Here is a 22,956-nt window from a genome sequence, read left to right as displayed (position 1 = left end):
ATATTTCGTGGGTTAAAGAGGCGATACCGCCGGGCAAATATCGATTGTCCCTGACATAGTTTTAACAATTGGCGCCCAACATGGGGCCCATCAGTGACTCGTGGATCCAGTGGGAGAGGTCCTGACGACAGAGTGAACGACTGCAACGATCGGGAGAGCTCTTGCCCAATAGACCCTCGTCTGGCAGCCGATCATCCGAACTTCACTGGCTCCGAACAGACCTCTCTCGAGTGATCTACGGTCCTGACTGGGAACCATCAGGAGTGCCGCGACGAATATGTGGAAAAGAGGACGATCGGGCGCAGGATTTGGAAGATAGGAAACTGTCCATACGGTCCGGGTAAGGTCGTGTAGACACGACGAATCACGAAATAATTGTTTAAATTGTTCAGAAAATACTAGTATTACTCTTTGTTGACCTATTTGGAGATTCCCTGTCTGCACACGAAGAAACAGTAGGCTCTTTCTCTTTGCAAACAGTGAAGGATAGGTAACGCAGCCGTCGCGCCTATCTTTCTCCCCCACTGAATCGATTATTTATTAACGGCCACTGATTAACTGTTTTTGACCCCGAGCTACTGTTCGCGGATTGTTTTCTGGAGATTCTCTGTCTACAAACAGGAAAGAACAGGTTCCCTTTTGCAGATAGTGAAAGGGTAGAGGACGCAGATCTTTTGCGAATCTACTTATTCTTCCCACTGGTCCTCTTTTTGTTCATTTGATATTGGTTCATGAGGTATTCACTGCCTGCAAACAACGTAGAATAGAAATATTCTGTCTAGTCTTTGCACACAGTGATAAGATAGGCAGTGCTGACTTTTGTCCCTCGTTGTGAGCTGTCATGTCTGTCTTCTCCCCACTGGTCGATAGCTGGTTCAGCCCGGACCGTTTATTAGAGGTGGATCATCTAGCTCCGCTGGAAGGCACCCCTAATAAAGACATGTTCATAAACTATGGATTAGTTACCATAGCCTATAGTAAACTGTGGCACAGGTATACCAAAGAAAGTCAAGAGAAACAGTGGCCACTGATAGGATCCTTCGATCTTGATAAAATAGAAACGTTAGAAATAGCCCTTCGTGATAATAAGACAACGCCTATTATGCTCGACTGCCTCGGTATGTGGCGCAAAGAAGCAATGCAACGAAAGAAAAGAGACGAGGACAGAGCAGGTAAAGGAACATATCGACAGGACGACCCCAGGACACAACGTCCCGAAAGTAATCCCCGACACTACGCACAGGACGGCCAGACTTAGGGCAAAACCAATGTGCTTTTTGTAGATATGCCGGGCACTGGAAAGCCCAATGCCCGACTCTACTGAACGTGAGTAGGAGCAGAGGACCGACAGGAATAACAGGCCGGCAGAAAGGGAAAAGGCGCGAGACAAAGATGAATCAGACTGACATGGACAGGCCAGATAGAACCACCACGTTCGATTATGCCCGATGGCACAGATTTCGCCAGGCCGATTTCAGCGACATGTTCGAGTCCTCATAGACCAGACAACGCTAAGACAGGAAACCCAGTCTAGCTCTAAATTAACAGACGACAAACCCCGAATAAAGCAGAAAGAATAATGTACACACATGATCAAGTATCCTTACGTTTAGCCAAGTAGGGAAAAGTTTAGGGTATTTCGAGGTAAGGGTTACACAAGTATCCTTCGCCGAGAGGACTAGGGATATTGCCAATGTCTGAAAACCTACTACCTCCTTTCTTCCGCATCCTTATAGGCATATAACTAAAGCCTGCCCCATTGCTCTAACGATAAGTATGCGCAGCATACAGAAAAAGATAATTATGGCCAAAAAAAAAAAAGGAAATAATAATAACTGTTTTATGTTTGTCTTGGGTCTTTTGTATATAATACTTGTACTGTCTCCCCGTCTGAGTTTGTGTGTACGTGATGCATGTATCTGCGTCATCCCTCTGCCTGTGTTTCCGTGTTACTTAAACTTCTGTTAACAGAAGCTTTAGCATGGAGCAACCTGGAAAAAAAGGAATGGGAAAACGAAATCCGTAGGCCACTGATGAACTTGAACTTTTATTTAACATAACGAACAAGAAACAAATGACAGTACGTAATAATAACACCTAATAATGCCCTAACAACAGAAAACGTTTGAAACAAGAACGGTAAACTAGAAAATGAAAGTCAGCAGAACATTCGCCCCCCCCCCACTCTGGAACCTTCCAAGGTAGGGCAGGGTTACGGCTACGCCCAGCCGGCGGCAACCCATATAAGGCGGGTCCTGCTGCCAACAGTCGGCCAGGAAATCGTAACATAGGGTGGAGCCGGAGGAGAGACAAGGGCCAGCGGGACCCAGCCAGGGGATCACCTTGACCACACCGGAGAGTTGTAGGGGGGAGGATGTCTATGTCCTCGACCCCCCCTCTCTCTCTCCCCCAGTCCGGCCACGGTGGCACGTGAGAGTTGCAGATAGTCCCGCCACATGCTCCCCCGGTCCGGCCACCAATGGCCGGGGACTGGGGCCAACTGTATCCGGCTGCAGCCGATGAGCCAAGGAACCCGTTCATGGGGCCAGAGCAAGGGGCGTCCGGCCGACATCCACCGGAAGCCCGGCCCAGAGACGGACGGGACATTTTTTCTTTTCTCCTCCGTAATGGCAGCGACAACGCGCCAGGCGCCACTTCTTTCTTTTCTCCTCCGTAATGGCGGCAGCAACACGCCAGGCGCCACTTCTTTCTTGAATAATGGCTGCGACAACTCTGGAGGGGGGATGTCTTGTACATACCTCCGCGAAAATTAGTCCAGGTCGGGCTGGGAGGGAGAGGCGACGCGGACGAGCCTCTCCCACCTCCACGGATAGGAGGCTTCCCAGCCCCAGTCCGGCCATCACAAATACCTCTGAAGAAATTTGTCCAGGTTGGGCTGGGAGGGAGAGGCGACGTGGACGAGCCTCTCCCACCTCCACGGGTAGGAGGCTTCCCAGCCCCCGGCCCGGCACCGAAATCCTCCAGCCGGGCGGCGCCGATACTTGCGCAGCACCGAACATGCAACGGTGCCGATACTTGCGCAGCACCGAACATGCAACGGTGCCGATACTTGCGCAGCACCGAACATGCAACGGCTGCGCCAATACCCGCACAGCACCGAACATGCACCGCAGGTGGCCATACTTCCGCAGCACTGGACATGGGTTCACTCCAAAAGGTCTCCTCCACTCTTGCAGACTCGACGAAGTGCGGCTGCTGCAGGCCTCAAAATGGCGTCTGGGTCCGCTGGAAGGCGGGTCTCGGCCGCTAGAGTAACTTTGAACAGCAATGTAACTCGGGCGCTTGCCCACCGGGGCACGAGCCCCCACCTCCGACAGCACCCCCACAGCCTTGAAGATTCTACAAAAGTCCCAGGAGCCCTCGGCCCCTGCAGGTTTCCGGTGAGGGACAACTGCCTTGATCGCTAACGAAATAAGCATGACATAGCCACTCCTTCTGTTAGCATGAATTCTCGAACAGCCGGAAAAGACTCTGGTCCAACTGCCGGTTGTAGGAAACATTTTTTCCTTGATACTACTTCCGGACTAACCCGGCCCCGCCCAAAATGGCGCCGGTAACAGTAGGAACTTACGAACGCCTCGTGGTGTTTTCTTTTGCTAAAAAGACTCGATGTTCCGAGATATGTTATGATCCTTTGTACACTTGACGGAAAAGAGGGAGGATTCACTTGACGAACATGTAAAAGGACCCCGTGAAAAATGTTTTTCAATGTACGATTCATTATGATATTATCATGTCTGACATGTAACCTCGCTTATGACACACTCCCATGGTATGCCTATAGGAATTTGATTACAACTAGTCCAACTGTGTTTCCAATTATGAAATGAATGCCCCTTGGTCCCTCAACTATTCGATAGACGTTTTTAGTTCACTGCAAATGAATGAATGAACCTTCTTAAAAATGTTTTTAATCCTACAAGATAGCCCCCCCCCCCTCTACTGTACGCACTTTAGCCATTGCCGTATCCGGCCAACCCCGATCACACTGTCCTATCAACATGCTGAACGATTGTGAAAATAAAGGTTTTCGAAACTATGAACGGGTATTGCATGCTTTATTTAAATGTGGGATCGGCGGGAGAGTTTTTTTCTGTGCACCCTACTCTGCTCTCTCTTTAAGGTTAATAGAAGATGGTTGCCCAGCCCCGGATGGAGGATCGAATCTAAGACACGACACTCTGCCGTCAAATATGCGACTGACTCAGGGACTCGCGCATGGAGAAAGACCTCGACTTCTGGGGACGGGTAAAAGCGAAACGGTGTAAAAGATGGAATATAAAGGATGGGTAAAGTGAAACGATGTAAATGATAGAATATTATAAAGATACGCCACTCAAAGGTACTAGGGAACAGAGTTGACCGAAGAGCTGATAAACCTTAAAACATCACAGCGTTGAAAGAGATTTAAGGACCCCGATAGCTAAATACACCTACCAACTAGAAACCTCGCGCTAAGTGCTTCTGATTCTCTAACGTTTTCCTACTCACAGCCTATAAGGACACACTGCGCCCCCCCCTTTGCCCCAGAAACCACAACCCCAGGGATTCTATCCCGAAGAGATAAGATGAGTATGAGGTAAGTAAAAGACTTTCGTACCCATGCTTTTGATATGCTCGAATGTTGTCCCCCTCCCCTCCCCTCCTTTTCCCCCCCTGCAGGCCACATCGGAATCACAACCGAGGTATGGTGAAGATCTGAAGCCTCGCCATGTCTGATACACGAAGCGGACTAACACTGCCTGGTGGCACCTAAACACACCCACAAACTGCTCTTGTACCAAAAGAGCCAATAAATTGTATGACATGATGAAAGCGATCACCCTTAATCCGTGTTGCGTGAATGGACGCCTGTCACGTATGTCCGAAACTATGAGATGATGTTTGTGTATGACTGACGCGTTGACTTAACTGGTTAAAGGACCGAGAATGCAAGAAATGCGACACAATGGTGCCCTTTTTACTCGATGTATGTCCCCTGTACCCGGCCTAATGCTCGTCCATCCCAAACTGCATGCTTTCAAAATTCTAACACAGACCCGTAATGTCTTATGTTGTGTGATGCGCTGAATAGCCTATCTTAATGCACGGCCACTCCCCATGTCGCACGTGTACTATTTAGCCTGTTGTTGCACATCTCTCTCTCTCTCTCTCTCTCTCTCTCTCTCTCTCTCTCTCTCTCTCTCTCTCTCTCTCTCTCTCCCTCTCTCTCGCTCTTCCGAACGACTAGCACCTAAATTGGCAAACCGCCACCCCTAGTGCACCACCCAATTGGCTCCAAATACCACAAGTATTTGCTCAAAATTTATCCTAAATAAAAATCACCCTGACGCCGTGTCACTACCTCTCCTTTCTGCTAAAAATTGATGAAACCGTGATTTGGCCATAAGGGAAAGGACAGGTAAGACGACTGAAGTTCCCTAATCTGACCCGAAATAAGGGAACTACATGTCAGCGGCTCCTGTGTTATAAAAAGATGCCTCAGATAACGCGACCTTCCCCGTCCCGAATTGTCGCAATACCCAAACAGTAAAGGTGATCGAAACATCCTCATGTTCCCGGAACGCCCCCTGTTCCGTATCAGCTGCCCTAGACGAGAGTTATAAAACTGTCCCTCACCCCCGGTTGTAAGAGATGGGTCGATTTACGCCCTTACCACAGTTTTCTAATGTCCCTAGTTGTTTCCCATAAGACCCCTGTCTTTTCTAATTAAGTAGTCAGGCCGTAAGAGGCTACGTAGGAACCAGAATGATGTTTTACAAAGTTAAAGATTAGACCGAAGCGAAGAAATCATTGCAATGAACCCTGTTGAAAGCGAAAACGTTTAGTTGAAAGGCAGGATGCATTGATAGAATGAAAAATGTTTAGCCTATGTTCGTCCCTCAGCAAGATACCTGTCAGACCATGGTGATAGCACACAGCACCCTTTTTAAATATAAAGCCCTGGAGAACGGTATAGCTTCGTAAGGCTCGTATTAAGAAGGTGGGTCTCCGTCAGAAGAACTGACGTAACTGTAATGCAATAAAAGGTACCAGATCTCGTCCCACGACCAACAAACACCAAAGAAATAGTTGTGAAGGAAAGTTATAGTAAGTCCAGCAGGCCCATCATCAATCATTTATATGTTAGTTGCGAACCCTAATATAACGGACGTTTCCATTTTTGCCTGGAGCTGGGAGAGAAATAGACTTATGTGATTACCTTCCTCTGCCAATTCTCTAAAGACTGTCTTTTCAAACTCATTTAAGGGTACGACTGTCGGAGGAAAGAAGGACCGGATGTGGGAGCACGTGGCCTGACTACAGACTATGGAACATCTGCGACATTGGCCAAGGCGAGACCGCGACAGTAAGGAGCTGCAGGACGAGGCACTGTTTTCGACAAAACGAGAGGAAAGGGCTGACCTGATGCCCCTGCTCGATGTTCAACGTATGCCGAAAAGTCCCCGCTCTCTAAACTCGGTCATGAGCCCGCCTACCTGAAATTTTCCGTCCCCCTAGTCTGTTCCCGATCTGGCCCTGCTCCATCCCCCTTTTTCCCCGACCTACCCTAAAGGACTGCTCACACGCACATTTCTTCCATCTGAACCTTTTTGACAATCAACTCAAAGGACACAGGGCGAAAAGGACCTTTTTGACCAGAAGCGCGAGGAAAAGGTCGTGCCCTGCAACGCGGGACCTAGAATAGAGCTGGACCCGTAGCTCCACCGCCGGTGCTCCACAGCGCCAACAAAAGACGACAAAGAATGCTGAGAACTCATTAACTTCGAACATTGACACCCTCAATTATCGTTTCTACTACGTCTCATTTCTCTCCCAGCCACCATTGTATTAATTATGCTCCAACCAAACATGAACAGAACTCACATATGTAATGACCTATCAATTTACATTCCGAACGACCATAAGTAGCTATGAAATGTACTCAATGCTCTCACTACAGAATCATTTTTGTCTGTTATTGCATTACTATGACTTTCCTGCAAACGAGTTTTTATCGATAGACCCGCCTCCTAAGATGAAAGATTTTAAAATGTAATGTTTATAACTCCTTCACCTGGGTACCTACTTCTTTTCCTATGACCACCACAGTCGACATGAATTGGAAATAGGCCAGCAAGATGTCTTGGATATGTTAAAGGGAGGACTGTGGAAAATTAGTACGGTCTGGTAAACATTATCTGCGCCATCTTGCCTTTTTCCCCTGATGCCACACTTTTTGTCGTGCGCACCCGCCATTTTAGGTGCCTCGATCAGAACAACCCTTTTGCATGCCACTGGCCCCCAGCATAGCCCTCCTCCCTCACAAAGCCCGCACTCTGACAACCCCCGCTCGCACATGCCTTGGGTCATAAACCCCTCTTCAGCGCAGCTCTGCCTCAGAACCCCATCCTGTCCCCAGCGCGACACCTCCCTTCCTTCCTTTCATGGTCCCAGGCCCTTTTTGATACAAATCCCCTTTTCCTTTGTGCCCGTTTGTCTTCCTCGTTCCCAGGCCGACACCTAGCTCTGCCGATACTGTTCCTTGCCCCTCCCCGTACAGTAGAGAGCTTCCCTCATCAAAGGACCCCCGAGTTGATCAAAGCCCTCACCCTATGAGATCCAACCAAACCCCCACATTCCATGAATCGGCGGAATGTCCAGCTGCGCGGTAGTCATCACCTGTTGTGACCGGGGTGAGGACTTCAACTGTAAATGTGTGTGGGAACGGGCCTGAAGGGGAGATTCGGAGGATATCCCTCCGTACATCAAAGCATTGCCAAGAATGTGTTGTATGTAATAAAGCAATAAACCTGTGTATAAGAGGCCAGGCCTCAGAGATGCGGTTAGAGCACCTCATGACGATACCTGCTGTCTGAACTGATGTGTTCTCCTCCGGAGAGAATAAACCTTGTTTCCTGCCTTCCCGTCTCCAGCGCCTGCCTCTTCATTGATTAATATTTCGTGGGTTAAAGAGGCGATACCGCCGGGCAAATATCGATTGTCCCTGACATAGTTTTGGCGAAATTGTTTAAATTTCTCCATGAATATTTTGCAAAATAACCCGCCTTTTTTTAATAGTAATATTTGCTTTGCCTGTATCTCACACCAATTTTTTTAGTGAATGCATTTCTCTTGTTACAAAGCTTCACAAGATACCAGTAGGAGACTGGTTTTAGTTATTTTCTACTGAGTAAGTCTCTACTGGTATTTTACAACAATTTTTATTGTGCAAATTATGTGAAAAAAGCAAACATTTTGTGAAATTGCTCGAATTCAACAAATTTCTCCTGTGTAATCAAAATTTCTCCCAGGCCTAATGCACAGTGTTTGCACATTCCCCATGCATTACATATTGTGGGCCAAGGCATAAGTCTTTTTTAGGTTGATCTTGGGCAGTGTATGCGCTGGTGTGCAAGGCATGCTGTATTCAGGTATGGACTTGAAGGTCCGCCTATTTTCCGCCCATCTTTTCATTTGACTCCTGTTACTCTCCTTTCTAAATGGTTGCTTTTGATTAATGAATAGGCTTAGTAGTCCCTCCTTAGGACCGCCTTTTCTACATTTGTAACCTCCCATGAGGACTAGCCCTTTTACTTGTGTTGTTACTCAGCATGTTTTATTTAGTCTGTGAGCACTATTTTCTTGAATGATTTTCTCCTATTCCACCCACGGCCACTGGCGTAACAAAAAGTGAGGGGGCCTCCCTGCACGGTACTTAGAGGGGCCCCCTCCGGGCTCAATCAGGAGCTCTCCCGGCCAGAGTTCAGTGCCGAGGGGGCCCCTTGGAGCTAGGGGCCCCCCCGCACCGCGTGGGCTGCGGGGGCCTGTGTTACGCCCCGGCCCACTGCATGCTTTTCTGCAACGCAGCACGGGGCCCACTTTATTTTTTATCTGTCATGGTGACTGCTTCATATTTACAAAATGCATGGCTCACCCTATTTACACCTTTTCATCGACATTTACTTTTTTGGGCAGCTCGGTCCGCTTTTACTATAGCGGGTGCGCTCCTTCCTTTATTTGCTTTGCCAGCGCAGTCTCCCTTTCCTATAGCTGCCATGCTCCTTTTTTATTTGCTTTGCAAGCCCGGTCTGGTTTTACTATAGCGGCCGCTTTCTTTTCTTTATTTGCTTTGCAGCGCGATCTGCTTTTACTATAGCAGCTGCACACCTTTCTTTATCTTTTTTGCCAACGCAGTCCTTTTAACTATATCGGCCGTGCTCCTTTCTTTATTTACTTTGCCAGCCGTCGTCATTTAATTTTTCATCTGAGTACTAGCCCATGGCGGCCGCATGCCTGCAGTGGGGGGAGGTGCATTTTGCACATAAATGCGTGTGGCCACCATTGGCTAGTACTCCGTACTATACGGGTAAGTCATTGAGCCCTTTCATCAACCGCTTAACATAAGCACTGGTTTGCCCATGACTCATCTCTCCAATCTCCCGTGATGTGTGCAACACCATCTCACCCCTCCCACTTGCCTGCCCCACCACCCCACCAAGGTCTAGACCTCTTTCCTCTGTACATTGATTTCCCACGCCTTTATTCAAGGCTTCCGCATGAATTGATGAAAGGTGAGCACGGGGAGAGATTTTATTAATTATAATTCGTCCGTGAGAGTGCGGTCTGTTCCTTGTCTGTTGCACGTATTTTTGTAAATAAAAAGGTGCACATTTACTGACTATTGTTGGCCAACAACTTACCATGGGTCGAGCGCTGTGAGGGATAACCTCTTACATTTGTGGGCTTTCAAACGTCGTAACACAAGATCACATCAACACACTAGTGGAAAACTACCAGCAACTGCTGGTAAGAACACTGCTGTGCAATTTTTGTCACGCAGCTGCATAAAAACAAAAGTAAAAAAATTGTCATTTACAACACCAATAGCTCCAACTTTCACAAATGCAAAAACGATTGCATTGCAAATACTTATTTATACTTCCACTCAAGGCCTGACTGGCCGTAGCAGGCACCAGGATTTTCCCCAGTGGGCTGCCATGGTTGGGGCCGGTTTTGGACCCCTGCCGGGCCGTTTTTGCAATATCGGCCACCTGTAACAAAAGCACCGCGGCCTGCCCGACTCAATAGCCAGGGCCGGTTTGAGTTCCCAGGCCGGCCCTGCTTCCACTCCACTCCAAACCAAAACGCATGTGTAAAATACATTATCATTTACAGCGCCAATAGCTCTAACTCTCTCAAATGCGAGACCTATGACATTGCAAATGCTGGTTCCCTTGTGGAGTAGTTTCTTTTGTGGTGCCAAATGGGGATTTATTGGATCAGATGCGCAAAACACCACTTAACCTGCAATTTACATAACAATGACCATGTGTGATTTGTACTTGTGGTTTTTATTATTCCCACCAGCTGCATCTCCCTGTCCTTTATGACATAGATCTGCTGCTACTTTAAGGAAAGAGCAAGAGGTCAAGATTAACTCGGTAGGTTGATATATTAGCTCGGGGAGGTAGGTCCCTGCCCTGGCACTTCCTAGCTCCTTAGAACAAACTTCTCCCATCTATCTTCACTTTGTTCCTCACTCACTCCCCTGACTGCAGTACGAGTCTGCCGAAGCAGAAAGTAACGTTCAGCAATTTTTTTCATACATCACTAAGGACGTTAAAGGAAGTTGAAAGAACAAGACCGTTTTTCATGAACATTCGAACTAAATTGGGCCGGGCCACGAACCAAAACCAAAATGGACGCCGCGGATCCAAAATTCTAGTTAACAGCATAGTCTATTTTTTTTAACTCCGTATTTTGCTATTTAAATGTTTGTAAGTAACATCCATTTTATCCCGAGGCCCGTTTCTATAGAAACACGTCGTCTTACACTGAAGCATAGTTTTACCTTTTTTCTTTTTTCAGTATTCCACGGGCTGTCACATTTCAAGCTCGCGCTATATTTTTAATGCGTCCCATTTATTTAACCCGGCCCCCGCGCAAGTCATCCATCATGCCACGTTGTTTAGACCTGTTACAAGTACTTGGCACACAGGTAGTCATAAATTTCATTTTGTTCCTTCCACTGTGCTTTGTGAAATACTGTTCTAACGTGAAAATAACCAGCTTGCTTCATTGCATACTTAGCCTACACTATTTTTCTTTCTAGTGACAGTCCTGGCAATATTCCATGAGCTACATGTGGACACGGACCTCTATACATTGCTGTTTGGAGAGAGTGTACTCAACGATGCTGTCGCCATAGTGCTCACATAGTAAGTACAAAGGTCTTTCTTTTGTGTTCATCTTCTGGGTCGTAGGGTGGGTGAAATTAAAGTTGCAGTTGCACTTGTTACAAAAGATTCTCGCAAAACCTGTCTTTGCAGGAGAATTGTCAAGTAAAAACATCTTTTTGTGAGATTTTTGACAGCGAAAAACTAACGTGGAAGGGTTTTTTAACCGTATAAATATGTCGTTGTTAGGAAAAATCTCAAGTAAAAAAGAAAAATTAAGCCAGGGTTTGAAAAAAGTTTGAGTACTTTGCCAAACAAAAATATCAAACATATTCTATTGGTATCAAAACATAATGTTCAAGCCTAACTTCGGGCGCTTTGCAGACCATATCCTATACAGCCTCAGTCTGCAGCATGACTTTTTTAAATTACCATATTTCAAGAACCTTAATTATTTCTAGATGACCACATACACAGTCTAATTTGCCTTTAAAAAACTCTGATGTATGAGTTGGAAGGGAGAAACGTGTTGCCAAAAAGGCAACAGGTGTGAATGAAACTACATATCAATTCAACTTTTTATAATAGAAAAGCCAACTTTCTTATAAATAAATAAACAATCAAATAAATAAATAAATAAATACATTTTTGGCCCAAATACCAAGAAATTTGAATTAATTAAATAGTGACTGTAACCTAATTTATTATTATTAATCAGTTCTGCCAAGTGAAAGAGAAAGTAAAACGTTCAATTGTGACACTGGAGTGGCTAACAGACTATAGCCCCGAGTACGTGATTTCACTCCACTCAATCATCAGTGGGCCGTTGTTCCTGCAACCGGATTTACATGTTGCAAGAATAATGGTCTCAATATTACCTGCTGGAAAATTTGACCGGTAAACAAACCTGCCAACTTGAATACAAACCTCACCATGTGAGGAGGGAGCAGGGCCTTGCAGAGGGCAGGGCCGCGTGCCGAGAAATACACTTTCCACCAAGCCCTATTCTTCCAAAACAAGCATTGAAAATGCAATATGTCTTGCCTTTGATTAAGTTAACGCCCTTTGCTTTGCTAATGGTATTGTATAGCAAACCAAATGGCTTAAACTTAATGAAAGGCGAGACCTATTGCATTGTTAATGCTTGTTTTTCTTTGTTTTGGCCATGCTGCACAGCATTTCCAAAAGGCATCACCAAATGCATAGGGAGGAAAGAAGAGACCTATTGGCTTTACCAAAGCTTGATTTTTTTGATTTTCAGTTTCATTGCCAAAAATATGTTTCCCTGGAAGATGGCATTAAATGTGCCTAAATCTGGGAGATGCAAGAGAAACAAGTTCGGTACATATGTGCATTAGGCCCTTGCATGGCTACACAAAAGGATTAGCAGGTTCGCCACTCCAAGTTCACGATGTGCTCTGTCCACATTTTACAGACGCTAACAGTGGATATAATGGCGATCTCATAAGGGAAGCAAAATGACACAGAACACATTGGGGTGCGAAAGTAGATCGCACCAGCACATGTGCTGGAGATCGTTATTTCAACCAAGCTGAATGCGCTATTCCTAAATGTAGAATCAAACAAATGTGACGGTATTCGAGAACTAATTTACTACAAAGACAGGGTGTCATGTTGACCCTAATCGCGCCATTGATAACTACAATGAGTTAAGCACCCATAACACAGTATAAGATTTAAAATTGGGCTATGACCCTACACTCAAAGGAAAAAAAATATTTGAGCAGGAAACTACATGCGACGTTTGCTGTGGAAAACCAAGCAGAGAAATTAATACTGGTCAGACGAGAAGTGAGAACCACTGGACACTGGACGGCGCTGATTTTATTGGACCTCTCTGCCGCCTTCGATACGGTCCCTCACTCCCTCCTACTTACCAGACTAGCAGATATAGGCATAACTGGTCCTGCCCTCGGATGGCTAAGATCTTTCTTAGATGACAGGTCCCAGCAAGTGTGGATGCCGCCTTTCTCTTCCTCTCCCAAAAAACTCTCAACTGGCGTACCTCAGGGCTCCACCTTAAGCCCCCTGCTTTTTAATGTCTATATGACCCCCCTTATCTATCTTGCGGAACAGCTAGGGGCCAAAATTATGGCCTACGCCGATGATACCCAGCTCTTGTTTACATGGCCCAAAAACAACCTGGACACAACGAGAGTCCAATTCTGCTTATCATCGGTCTTCCGCTGGCTGGCCTTGGCTCAACTTAAGTGTAATGAGAGCAAATCTGAGATTCTGCTGTACGGCTCCTTCCCAGATAATTTCTATGATTCTCTCTGGCCCACCGATTTTCCCAGCCCCAAATCCACAGGTGGACCTGCAAAAAACCTAGGAATCTGGTTTAGCAATAATCTCAGATTTGAAGATCACCTGAAAAAACTCACCGGAATCTGCTTCTCCACTCTCAAAACTCTACGCAGATTCCTTCCTCTGCTTCCGCGATCAGCTAAGGAGACGGTCATTCGCGCTCTGATATTATCCAGATTGGATTACGCGAATGCTCTCTACTGCGGACTCCCAGCCTATCTGATCCACCGCCTCCAAGTCATCCAAAACACTGCGGTTCGGCTGCTGTTTAACATCCCCAGAAGATCTAGCGTCCGCCAACCACTCCGAGACCTTCACTGGCTTCCAGTGGCTCAAAGGATCTTATTCAAGATCCTTGTGTTAGCATACCGAGCACTCCACCTAACAGGCCCAACCTATTTGAGAAAAAGATTCTCTCTTTATGCCCCCAACCGCCCTCTCAGATCAAGCAATCTTCATCAAATGACTGTACCAAAGTTCAAATATAGCAGGCTTGGTGGACAATCCATTTCTGTCAGAGCAGCGAGAGCTTGGAATACCCTGCCTCTGCAACTGAGAACAGCCCCTACCATCATGGCTTTCAGGAAAGGCCTAAAAACCTACCTCTTCAACACCAATGCCTAATAGCTGTCCCTCTTTTGCATTTACTGTGATCTGTCCCCTTCTTTTCTCTTCGCGCCAGGATACTATACTATTTAGTAGCAGAGCGCGTTATAAAAGCCTCTATAATAATAATAATAATAATAATAATAATAATAAGCACAGTGTTTCAAGGCAAGCTCACCACAAACCCAACGTTTAAGCAATGTGATAATTATATCCATGGAATTAAGTGAGTAAAACCCAGCAATGCATTACATTCAGGGAGATAACGCAAAGCCACAACGATTAATAAGAGGGGAAACAAAAACCGTTTGCCCAGCGCCATTTTAACCACTGACCACTAGTAATTAAAAGACTTGTGCTAAACAAGCTTTCTTCGGAAACAGCAGATGAAGTAATGAACAACAGAATGGACCTGGGAAAGGTTCAGTGGAAAAAGATGGGTAATTTGCTTCAGCAGTTGGTGGGGAGGAAGCATGAAAATGTAACCGTCTGAGCTGCGTTTGTAAAACAAACCCTCATAAAACAACTCCGAAGGAATGCAAGTTGGAGATAAGAATTTATTAGAAAACGGTTTGAAGCCGCACTGCTAGTCAGACCCACAGCAATCAGCTGGAAGATGGAGTCAAAACACGGCACCGGCCTTCCAGGAAGCTATGCACATATCAAGACCTCAGTGCCAGGATAGAAGGCACAAAAGACACGCGGTGAGCAAAGTTGAAACCAAAGAAAAAACGCAAGCCCCTTAATATTTGCCTCGTCCCCTCTATCAGCTATTGTCGCCATCGGGAGGGCATCTTACAGCCTCGCATGCAGGCGGAGCCTAAGGAGGAAGGGGGCGTCTTGACAGAGCAGTGGAAGAGCACATACAGCGGCACGTTGCAGCAAGATGGGTGTGGGGATGACGAAGGAGGGCGGAGCCAAAAGAAACAAGCGCGGCTTGTCATGGGATGGACAGAAGATGTGCACGCAGGGACTGCCTTTACTGGCGGCAAAAAAAAAGTCCCCAGTGTATCACGCCACCAGTAAAGAATCCAATCCCCGAGTGCACATCTTTTGTCTCGTTTGTCTCCCGCGTGCAAGCTGGAATCGTATCGATTCTAAAAGGCCTCTGTATGGCAAAGCAGCGCATGCGCTGCTTTCGCCAGGCCGAGACCTAAAAAGAAGCTCGCTGAGGCTGGTGTCGATGTCCTGGGTACCTCTTAATGAACGTCAGCAGCACAAAGCCTCTGAAAATGAGCACTATTTACAGTGGTTTTCAGCTCGTTTTCCCTGCCACCGTGTGATATAATAATAATCCACATTTGTGAAGCGCATAATCACCCGTAAGGGTCTCTAGGCGCCGTCGGGAAGATTAAGCAATCTATTGCCCAGAGTCACATGGTGCTGGGCTGATCTGCCGCCGGTGCCGGGGATCGAACCATGAACCCCAGATTCCAGAGCCAGTTGCCCTAGCCGCGACGCCACACCTCTTCCTCAGCTCCTCACCAGGTGTCTGTGTGATGGGAGCCGATATCGTGTGTCACATGGTGTTACCATGTGAGTTGGCCAGTCTGGGTAAAAAAGCTTTGTGCAAAGGGGCCTGTTTTTCTTCCCCCAACCCTCAGCTAAAGTACAAGAAGAGCACATAATACTCCCACCTATCAGACTGCAGTCTGCTCCCACCCTCTCCAGCATCCTATTGACTCTACGAAATGCAGTAGGCACCCGCTCACATTTACCACGTGCGCAAAGCAGGTGGTAATGTGAGCAATAATGGCCATGGAAAAGAGAATGCCATGCGGAATTCCTCCTAAACTGGGTCCACATAGGTTTCCCCATTCCATTTGGATACACTTGTAATTGTGCTGTGCTGGCAGGGTGTTGCTGCATAGTATCTGTTTTTACTGGTTCTGATTTAGCACTCCACCAGTACTGTGCAACTCGAAATCGGGGCCTATTTTTCAGGGAACGTTTTGTTTTGGAAAAAGTCCCATGCATAACAAATTCAGTTAAAATAACCTTTCTTTCACTATCAAGTGCTGTTGATAATTTCTTTATTCAGTTAAATACTTAAGTTTAAAAGATACATAAAACATAATATTCAAGCAAGGACCGATAGTTAAAATCATAAAATCTTGATTCGTTATACAAATTTCTTAAAAACATATAAAAACATTTTACACTAGATAGTGGATAAAAACACTTCAATTGCCCAGCTAATAAGAAATGAAGTTCCTATATCATGGCCAAGCCCCTCGAATTTTTAGTCCATTATTAAACTTTCTTAAAAATTTAAAGCAAAGCTGAAATAGGGCAAAATCAGTTTGCTCCTCTTTATTTGCCACTGTGCAAAGCTTATGTAATATGGCCAGGGCCACTGGAAAGTTATGTGGCATGGTTGGCTGAATTATGATTCACGGAAAGGCCATTTATGTAACATGTACGAAAAAGTCAATTTCTGGAGTTAATTGTGTGACATTTTGACATGTTCAGATATTAGTACACACAGAAAGCAATGCTGCAAGGAATAAGATCTCTAACTTAAGCAACTAGAGGCGTTGTCCTTCATTAGGGTACAGGACCATTGGGCTTGTGTAAAGTCTGTTGGGCTGCACTCCGTTCTGCCAGCTCCGGGAATGGATTTACTCCACTACACTGGCATACTACATTCTGCCATATTCAGAGGTCTCTGCCTGGCAAGCAGAGTTCTCTGTGCCTTCTAACTAGCAGCTGACATGGCGCTCTTATGCAGGCACTAACCCCCTTATTCATCAAGAACACATTTTGCTAATCCTTAATAGCGAAAAATACCGAATCGCTATTAAGGAATAGCAAAATGCTATGCATCAAGAAATCACTAAAAAAAATAGCGATTTCTAATAATTCCTTAATTGCGACTCGTAAATTGCGAGTCGCAATTAAGGAATATCTCTCCATTCATTCATATGGGCCTAGAGGCCCATAGGAATGAATGGGAAGACAATCTCAATTTGCTAATCGCAATTAGCGATTCTCAAATTGAGATTGCGATTTCATGGGTGCAGGGGTGTCCAATGGACACCCTGTTGCACCCCTGAAATGATGTGTGTACATATGTTGCGCACACACATGCCCTTAGGGCATGTGTGTGCGCAACATGAAACTTTGAAAAAGGCACTTTAGTGCATTTTTCAAAGTTTTTGCAAATTACCATGAAGTTGTACTTCATGGTAATTTGCGTGCCCTAATAGCGAATTCGCTATTTTTTTCACTTTCATGCATTGCATTTAAGGAATCTCAATTTGAGATTCCTTAAATGCAAAGAATCGCAATTTAGCGAATTCTTAATTAGCGATTTTTGCATTTGGGATGATGCATCTCAAATGCAAAAATACCTCTTGCAAAGCGGATTTTTGTTTGATGAATCTGGCTGTAAATCTTTGCTATGAATGTGCCATGTTTAATGAGCTTCGCAGCAAAGTTTTTTGTTTTTCAAAAACAAACTCTTAAAGCAGGAGTTTGTTGTTGAAAAACTAAAATAAATGGCCCTTTTACGCTGGGAGCTGTTTACTAGCGCCCGGATGGCAATAATTTAATTTTCTGTTCCGCACTGCAACATTTTCTTTGACGGTCCCAAGCAGAAAAGAAATTGACAGCAAATGGGCGGACGGTCTCATGTCCAATGACGGACAGCCCCAATGTCAGGCCATTGGTCAAAGGCTTCCAGCTGTGAAGCAACGAAGGCTCCACTGAAGGAAACATGGCAGTCCCCCAACTCCGTGCAGAGCAGTGGAACTATGAGGTTTGTGGACAGGGTACTCTGCAACAAATGTATCAGAGGACCCTGTCTGCTAACATTTAAATAAGTCACATTGTTTCTTAAATACTATCCTATGTGGGTTCTGTCTTACTCTCAGAGCAGATTAGTTAGTGGAAAATATATACATGTAGAATAACAAAAAACGATTGCACCTACTATATACAACAAATGTATGCCTCTTTTACTCTGCTCATGTCAGCTGTTCATATAATTTTTTTAATTACACCCTGGGAGGTCAGTATCAGGTTTAGCCTAATTGCGCAATGTGAGGATTCTAAAAATGTCGCTTTCGCATTTTAATAAAAAAGAATATCAAGTTACGAAGTCAACCCTGTAATCCTAAAAACTAGGTTGATTATATATCATCAAATAATTGTCGTTCACTTGGGACAACCTCATCCAACAAAGGACTAAGGCTATAAACATGAATGAAAGCACATTTTGATTAAAAAGGTAAAGTAGCCTAATACCAGTAACCCAAATCACCAGACATCTATGAACACTAAACAACGATGGGCAAAAGAATACCCAATTACCCCCTTGGTCAAAACCTATGACCGTTAGGATAGCATTACTAAAAATTATGCTCAGAATAATTTGAAATTGGTCACAAGAGAATTTTAATAAAAATAAAAATTTGAAAGCAACATAGACAATGCTGATATAGACTATACAGAGCAACAGGCTGCTATTCATTTCAACACAAGGACACCATTCATTGAGCATGACAATAAAATGGAATTAGAGTATGCAAATATACCAAATCAATAGGCAGTCCATATTACATAAGTACAGTTTGACATTTCGGACCAGAGGTAAATTTGACCAGGGTCACCATCAGGACAATGTGTCGCAAAAACTAAAATATATATATAATAATATTAGTACAGTTTTTTACTTAGTGAAGGGCAATGCTGAATTGGACCAAACAGATATGTACCCAGACAAACAGGACAAAACTGTGAGGCTTGAATATTTTATTTATTTTTTAATTTTGAAAGTTTTATATAGCGTGAACAAGATCTTTGCAGATAACAGAGCGCTTTACATAGGCAAGGGGTAGGGTGGGTAATACAAGTAGAACACAAGTGCAAGGGATCAGAACAAGTAGTACAGATCGACGCACAGTCTTAAAAGATCAAAAGTAGTAGTTCAAGTGTGTTTAGCCATGAGGATAGCTTTAACTTCTTTCTTAAAAAGAAAAGTGGAGGGGATGAGCCTGGTTTCAGGCGGGAGTGAATTCCAGATCCTAGGCGCCATTCCTGAGAAGGAGCGTTTGTAAGTTCTTTCCTTCCGGAATCTTCGAGGTTTCATCAGAAGATTGTTTGTGCTTCTGGTGGTTCTGGAACCGCCGGAAATTGTCAGCTTCTGAGTGAGGTAGCCGGGAGAGTTCAGGTGTATAGCCTTGTGCGTCATGCAGGCAATTTTCAGATCAATTCTGGCTTCAAAAGGCAGCCAGTTCAGGGATTTAAAGTCAGGGGAGATGTGCGAGTGTTTTTTTGATCCAGTGATGAGTCTCGCTGCCGCATTTAGTGAAGCTCCTAGGGGTGCCATTGTGGTTAGGGGGAGACCACAGAGGGTGATGCTGCCGTAGTCTATGCGAGGGATGATTAGTGCTTGTACTGCAGTTTGGAGGTCTTCGGCTGGGAGGCAGAATATGGCGAATATGTTCCGGAAGATTAGTTCCTGTGCAACGGTCACTTCAAGATGAATACCAGTCATTCACCCCCGTAGGGGGGGGGGGCATTTAAAGAATGTGAATGCCGTATGTCAGAAGATTGCACCATAAAAATAATATCATAGAGGGCGTAGCCTGGCACCAGCCGGGAGCCAAGCTCTGCAACAGCCACTGCAGTAATCCCCGTCATCTGACATCACATCTACCTTAAGTACCCGGGAGAGGCTCCAGGCGTTAGTGGCAGCGCTCGCCAAACGAGGTAGGTGTTTTCAGTCTTCCCGAAGCAACATTGGAGCATTGGGACTGCCTGACAGAGGGACTAAGGTCCGCTGTGTGTCGGTGACCTGGACCAACGTTCAAATATTTAGGCATCTATATAGCTAGGGTTCCTGATGAATTCCTGGCTAAGAATCTGTTCCCTCAGCTGGACCGTTTGTACAACGATCTGGCACAGAGGAGGCTTCCTGTGTCCCTGATGGGCAGTGCCGTCCTCTTTACGATGATAGCTCTCCTATGCTTGCTTAACACCTTCCAAAGCAAACCATACAGAATACTGTTAGACTTCTTTCAGAAGATTGACAGAGAACTGTGCAAACTTCTCTGGGATTGTGGCAGTTAAAGAAGAGCGTTGCAGTACGCTCCAGAGAAGGCCTGACAGTTCCGGACCTGTGAAAATATTATTGGGCAACCCAGTTAATTACGATCAATTATTGGGTGTTTACAGACAGTGACGAACCACAATACTGAGTATATAGACAGGCGATGGGTAGACGCGGCTACCCCGATACAGTATCGAAAGGGGTGGGAAAGAAAGCTACCAACACATATGCAGACGGTGGTCCGGACATGGTTTGAAGCCACCAGATTCTTGAGATGGGATGGCAAGCTAACAGAACGAACCCCACTCTGGGGCAGTGACCTTCTGCAGTAAGTAGTGCACCTGAAGTGATTCTATAAATGGGGGCTACTGGGCATTGACTACTTGGGGGGAATTTGGAGAGGGAGGGCTCTGATTCCATTTGATGACCTGCAGGCCGAGTATGAGATGGTAGATTCTGAGATGTTCTGATACTTACAATTGGGGCACTCTCTGAGGCAACATGTCTTGGAATACACACTGTTAGAGGATCAGCTTCTGCTGGATCCTATGACAGACAATGCAACTTCCCTAACCTGTAGGAAGCTCATGAGAAATTCCCCTGACCCCGTGCAGACTCTGCAGGAGGCACGGGAGGGCCAATAGAAGATGATGACTAGGGGGAAGCAATCCAGAGTCTGAGAGAAGTAGCAATTCGCGCTTGCTTCCACCTGATACAGCTGTGGATACTGCATAGAGCCTACTCCTCCAGATTGCTCATGCATTGTATTGGGAGATGTACCATAGACCTGTGCGGCAGGGGATGAACTGAGGAGGGCTCTTTCTTTCACATACTCTAGGCCTGCCCCAAAATTCCTCAATACTGGAGGGAGGTAGTACAGCCAATGGCCTGAGTCACGAGCCTGGATGCACCGTTGGAGGCACGGTGGCTTGTTCTATGTATAACTGGGGAAGTAGTGTGGGCCAAATATAACAAAACATGGCTGACGGCAACCGGAGTGGCCCCCAAAAAATAGCATAGACCTGGGAAGCGGAGCATCCCGAGGGTGGCAGACTGGGAGGAAGACCTGGATTGGTGACAACCTTGCTGAGAGGGTGATCTACCCGATGCCCTAGAAAGTGGGAGAAAGTTTGGGGCCAGCTTACAGAGGACTATAAAGGGGCACCATAGAGAAATTAGAGCTAGGTAAGCGCAGGAGGTTGGAGTATATTTGGAATTGTATCTTGTAGTGACTGTTGTACACAGGTATACCATTACTTTGACTATAACGGATATCGAGAGTGTGTTATGCTTCTCACCTTGTACCATAAGTCATGACATTGACTGTATGAACCTTTCAGTATATTCTGAGCAACTGTTAAAAAAAAAGTGCTTACAAAAAATATATCATAGCCATTATATATATATATATATATATATATATATATATATATATATATATATATATATATATACTAGTTTGAAATAAAAATATCTACATTTCTTTTTATCTATGTCTCTACTGTAATGTGATTTCAGCCAAATGTAGTTATCATAAGAAAATATGTTTTAAGTCAAAACTACCTGCCTGCTGACTTCCAGCCTTTGGAAGAATCTATCCCTACCAACAGGGACGGTTTAGAAGAAAATGCCATTTAGCAGCAAATCTGATTTGTCAGCAAATAATACTGTTCACTTCGATTGATTCTCTGATAAGTGTTCTTAGCTCAAAACCAGTAGCGGCTGGTGTAGGGCAGGGTGGCGGGGCAGGGGTGGGGGCAACAAACATTCATAAAAAAAGAGAAAAAAAACCTGCTGTCCACCACAATGCTGCTCTTCTCCTCCTGACTGCAGCACCGTCTCCCAGACTCCCCTACGGCCAATCCTCATGCTGCTCTCATGCATGAGGATTGGCCTGAGAGGCCTAGATTTATGCCTCCAGAGAAAGTGGGAGCCTGTGCCTGCTGTCTCCAACCCGGCAATGCAGCTCGGGTTGGAGACTGCTCAGTGCGCATGTCTGTTTGGCCATCGTAAGACGGCTGGCCAACCCAACATGCGCACTGATTGTAGTGCCCACCACTCCCCTCTGTGACTGCCTACGCTATGGCTCGACCCCCAAGACTCACCACATAGAAGTTGAAAAATAAAACGATAATAAACCTGCTTTAATATTGTTTTATTTTTCAACTTGTGAGACTGCTGTCAGTGGGGGGATGCTCCTCCGCCATAGTGGAGTAGCCGCCGCTGCTCAAAACTATTGGTTTGATGTCTTTTGTAAGCTTGGCTTTTTAAGTCATAGGCTATAATTGTCTTTTTTCACGGAATAACAAGTGCCCTCTCTAGAGCATTGCTCCTTTTTCAGAATTAATTGCCTGTTTTGTTGGGTTGCAGCACCATTAGCTTCTGATGTGAATAGTAACAGTTTTCTGTGCTACTTGTTCTTAAATGTGAGCATTTCTTGGCAGGTTTTCCTACACTAGATTAGACTATGCATATGGCAGACTGTCGCTTTGTACCTCAGGTGTATGAGGTACATAACTTTACAAAGCAAAAGCTCTCCTCTCACCTAAGAGATTATGCAGTACAGAAAACAGGCATGGATAAAATGTGTTGTCTTAAATATTGCTGTATGTAAATAATACATTTTGTTTTTGCTTTTGTATACACAAACCCTCATCAAACCACAGACTAATAGAAGTGTAGTGGCCCAATTAAATATGTAAAACCTCCCATTATGACTTTTTCCTCCAGCAAATTTCAGAAACTAGCAATTCGGCCATGCCTTTCACAAATTATGGCCCCTGTACA

General features: G+C 45.3%; 1 protein-coding gene across 1 annotated transcript in view; it reads left to right on the top strand.

Annotated features, from left to right (window-relative positions):
* The window catches only part of SLC9A9 (solute carrier family 9 member A9), a 2,762,771-nt gene that overhangs the window by 525,743 nt on the left and 2,214,072 nt on the right, over positions 1–22,956 (top strand). Inside the window, exon 6 of the mRNA XM_078666429.1 lies at positions 11,117–11,222. Coding sequence (XP_078522555.1) covers positions 11,117–11,222 — 106 coding nt within the window. The remainder of the gene's footprint in view (positions 1–11,116; positions 11,223–22,956) is intronic.

The sequence above is a fragment of the Lissotriton helveticus genome, chromosome 11, assembly GCF_964261635.1.
Source record: "Lissotriton helveticus chromosome 11, aLisHel1.1, whole genome shotgun sequence".
NCBI lineage: Eukaryota > Metazoa > Chordata > Amphibia > Caudata > Salamandridae > Lissotriton > Lissotriton helveticus.
This window is presented reverse-complemented; position numbering and strand designations above follow the sequence as displayed.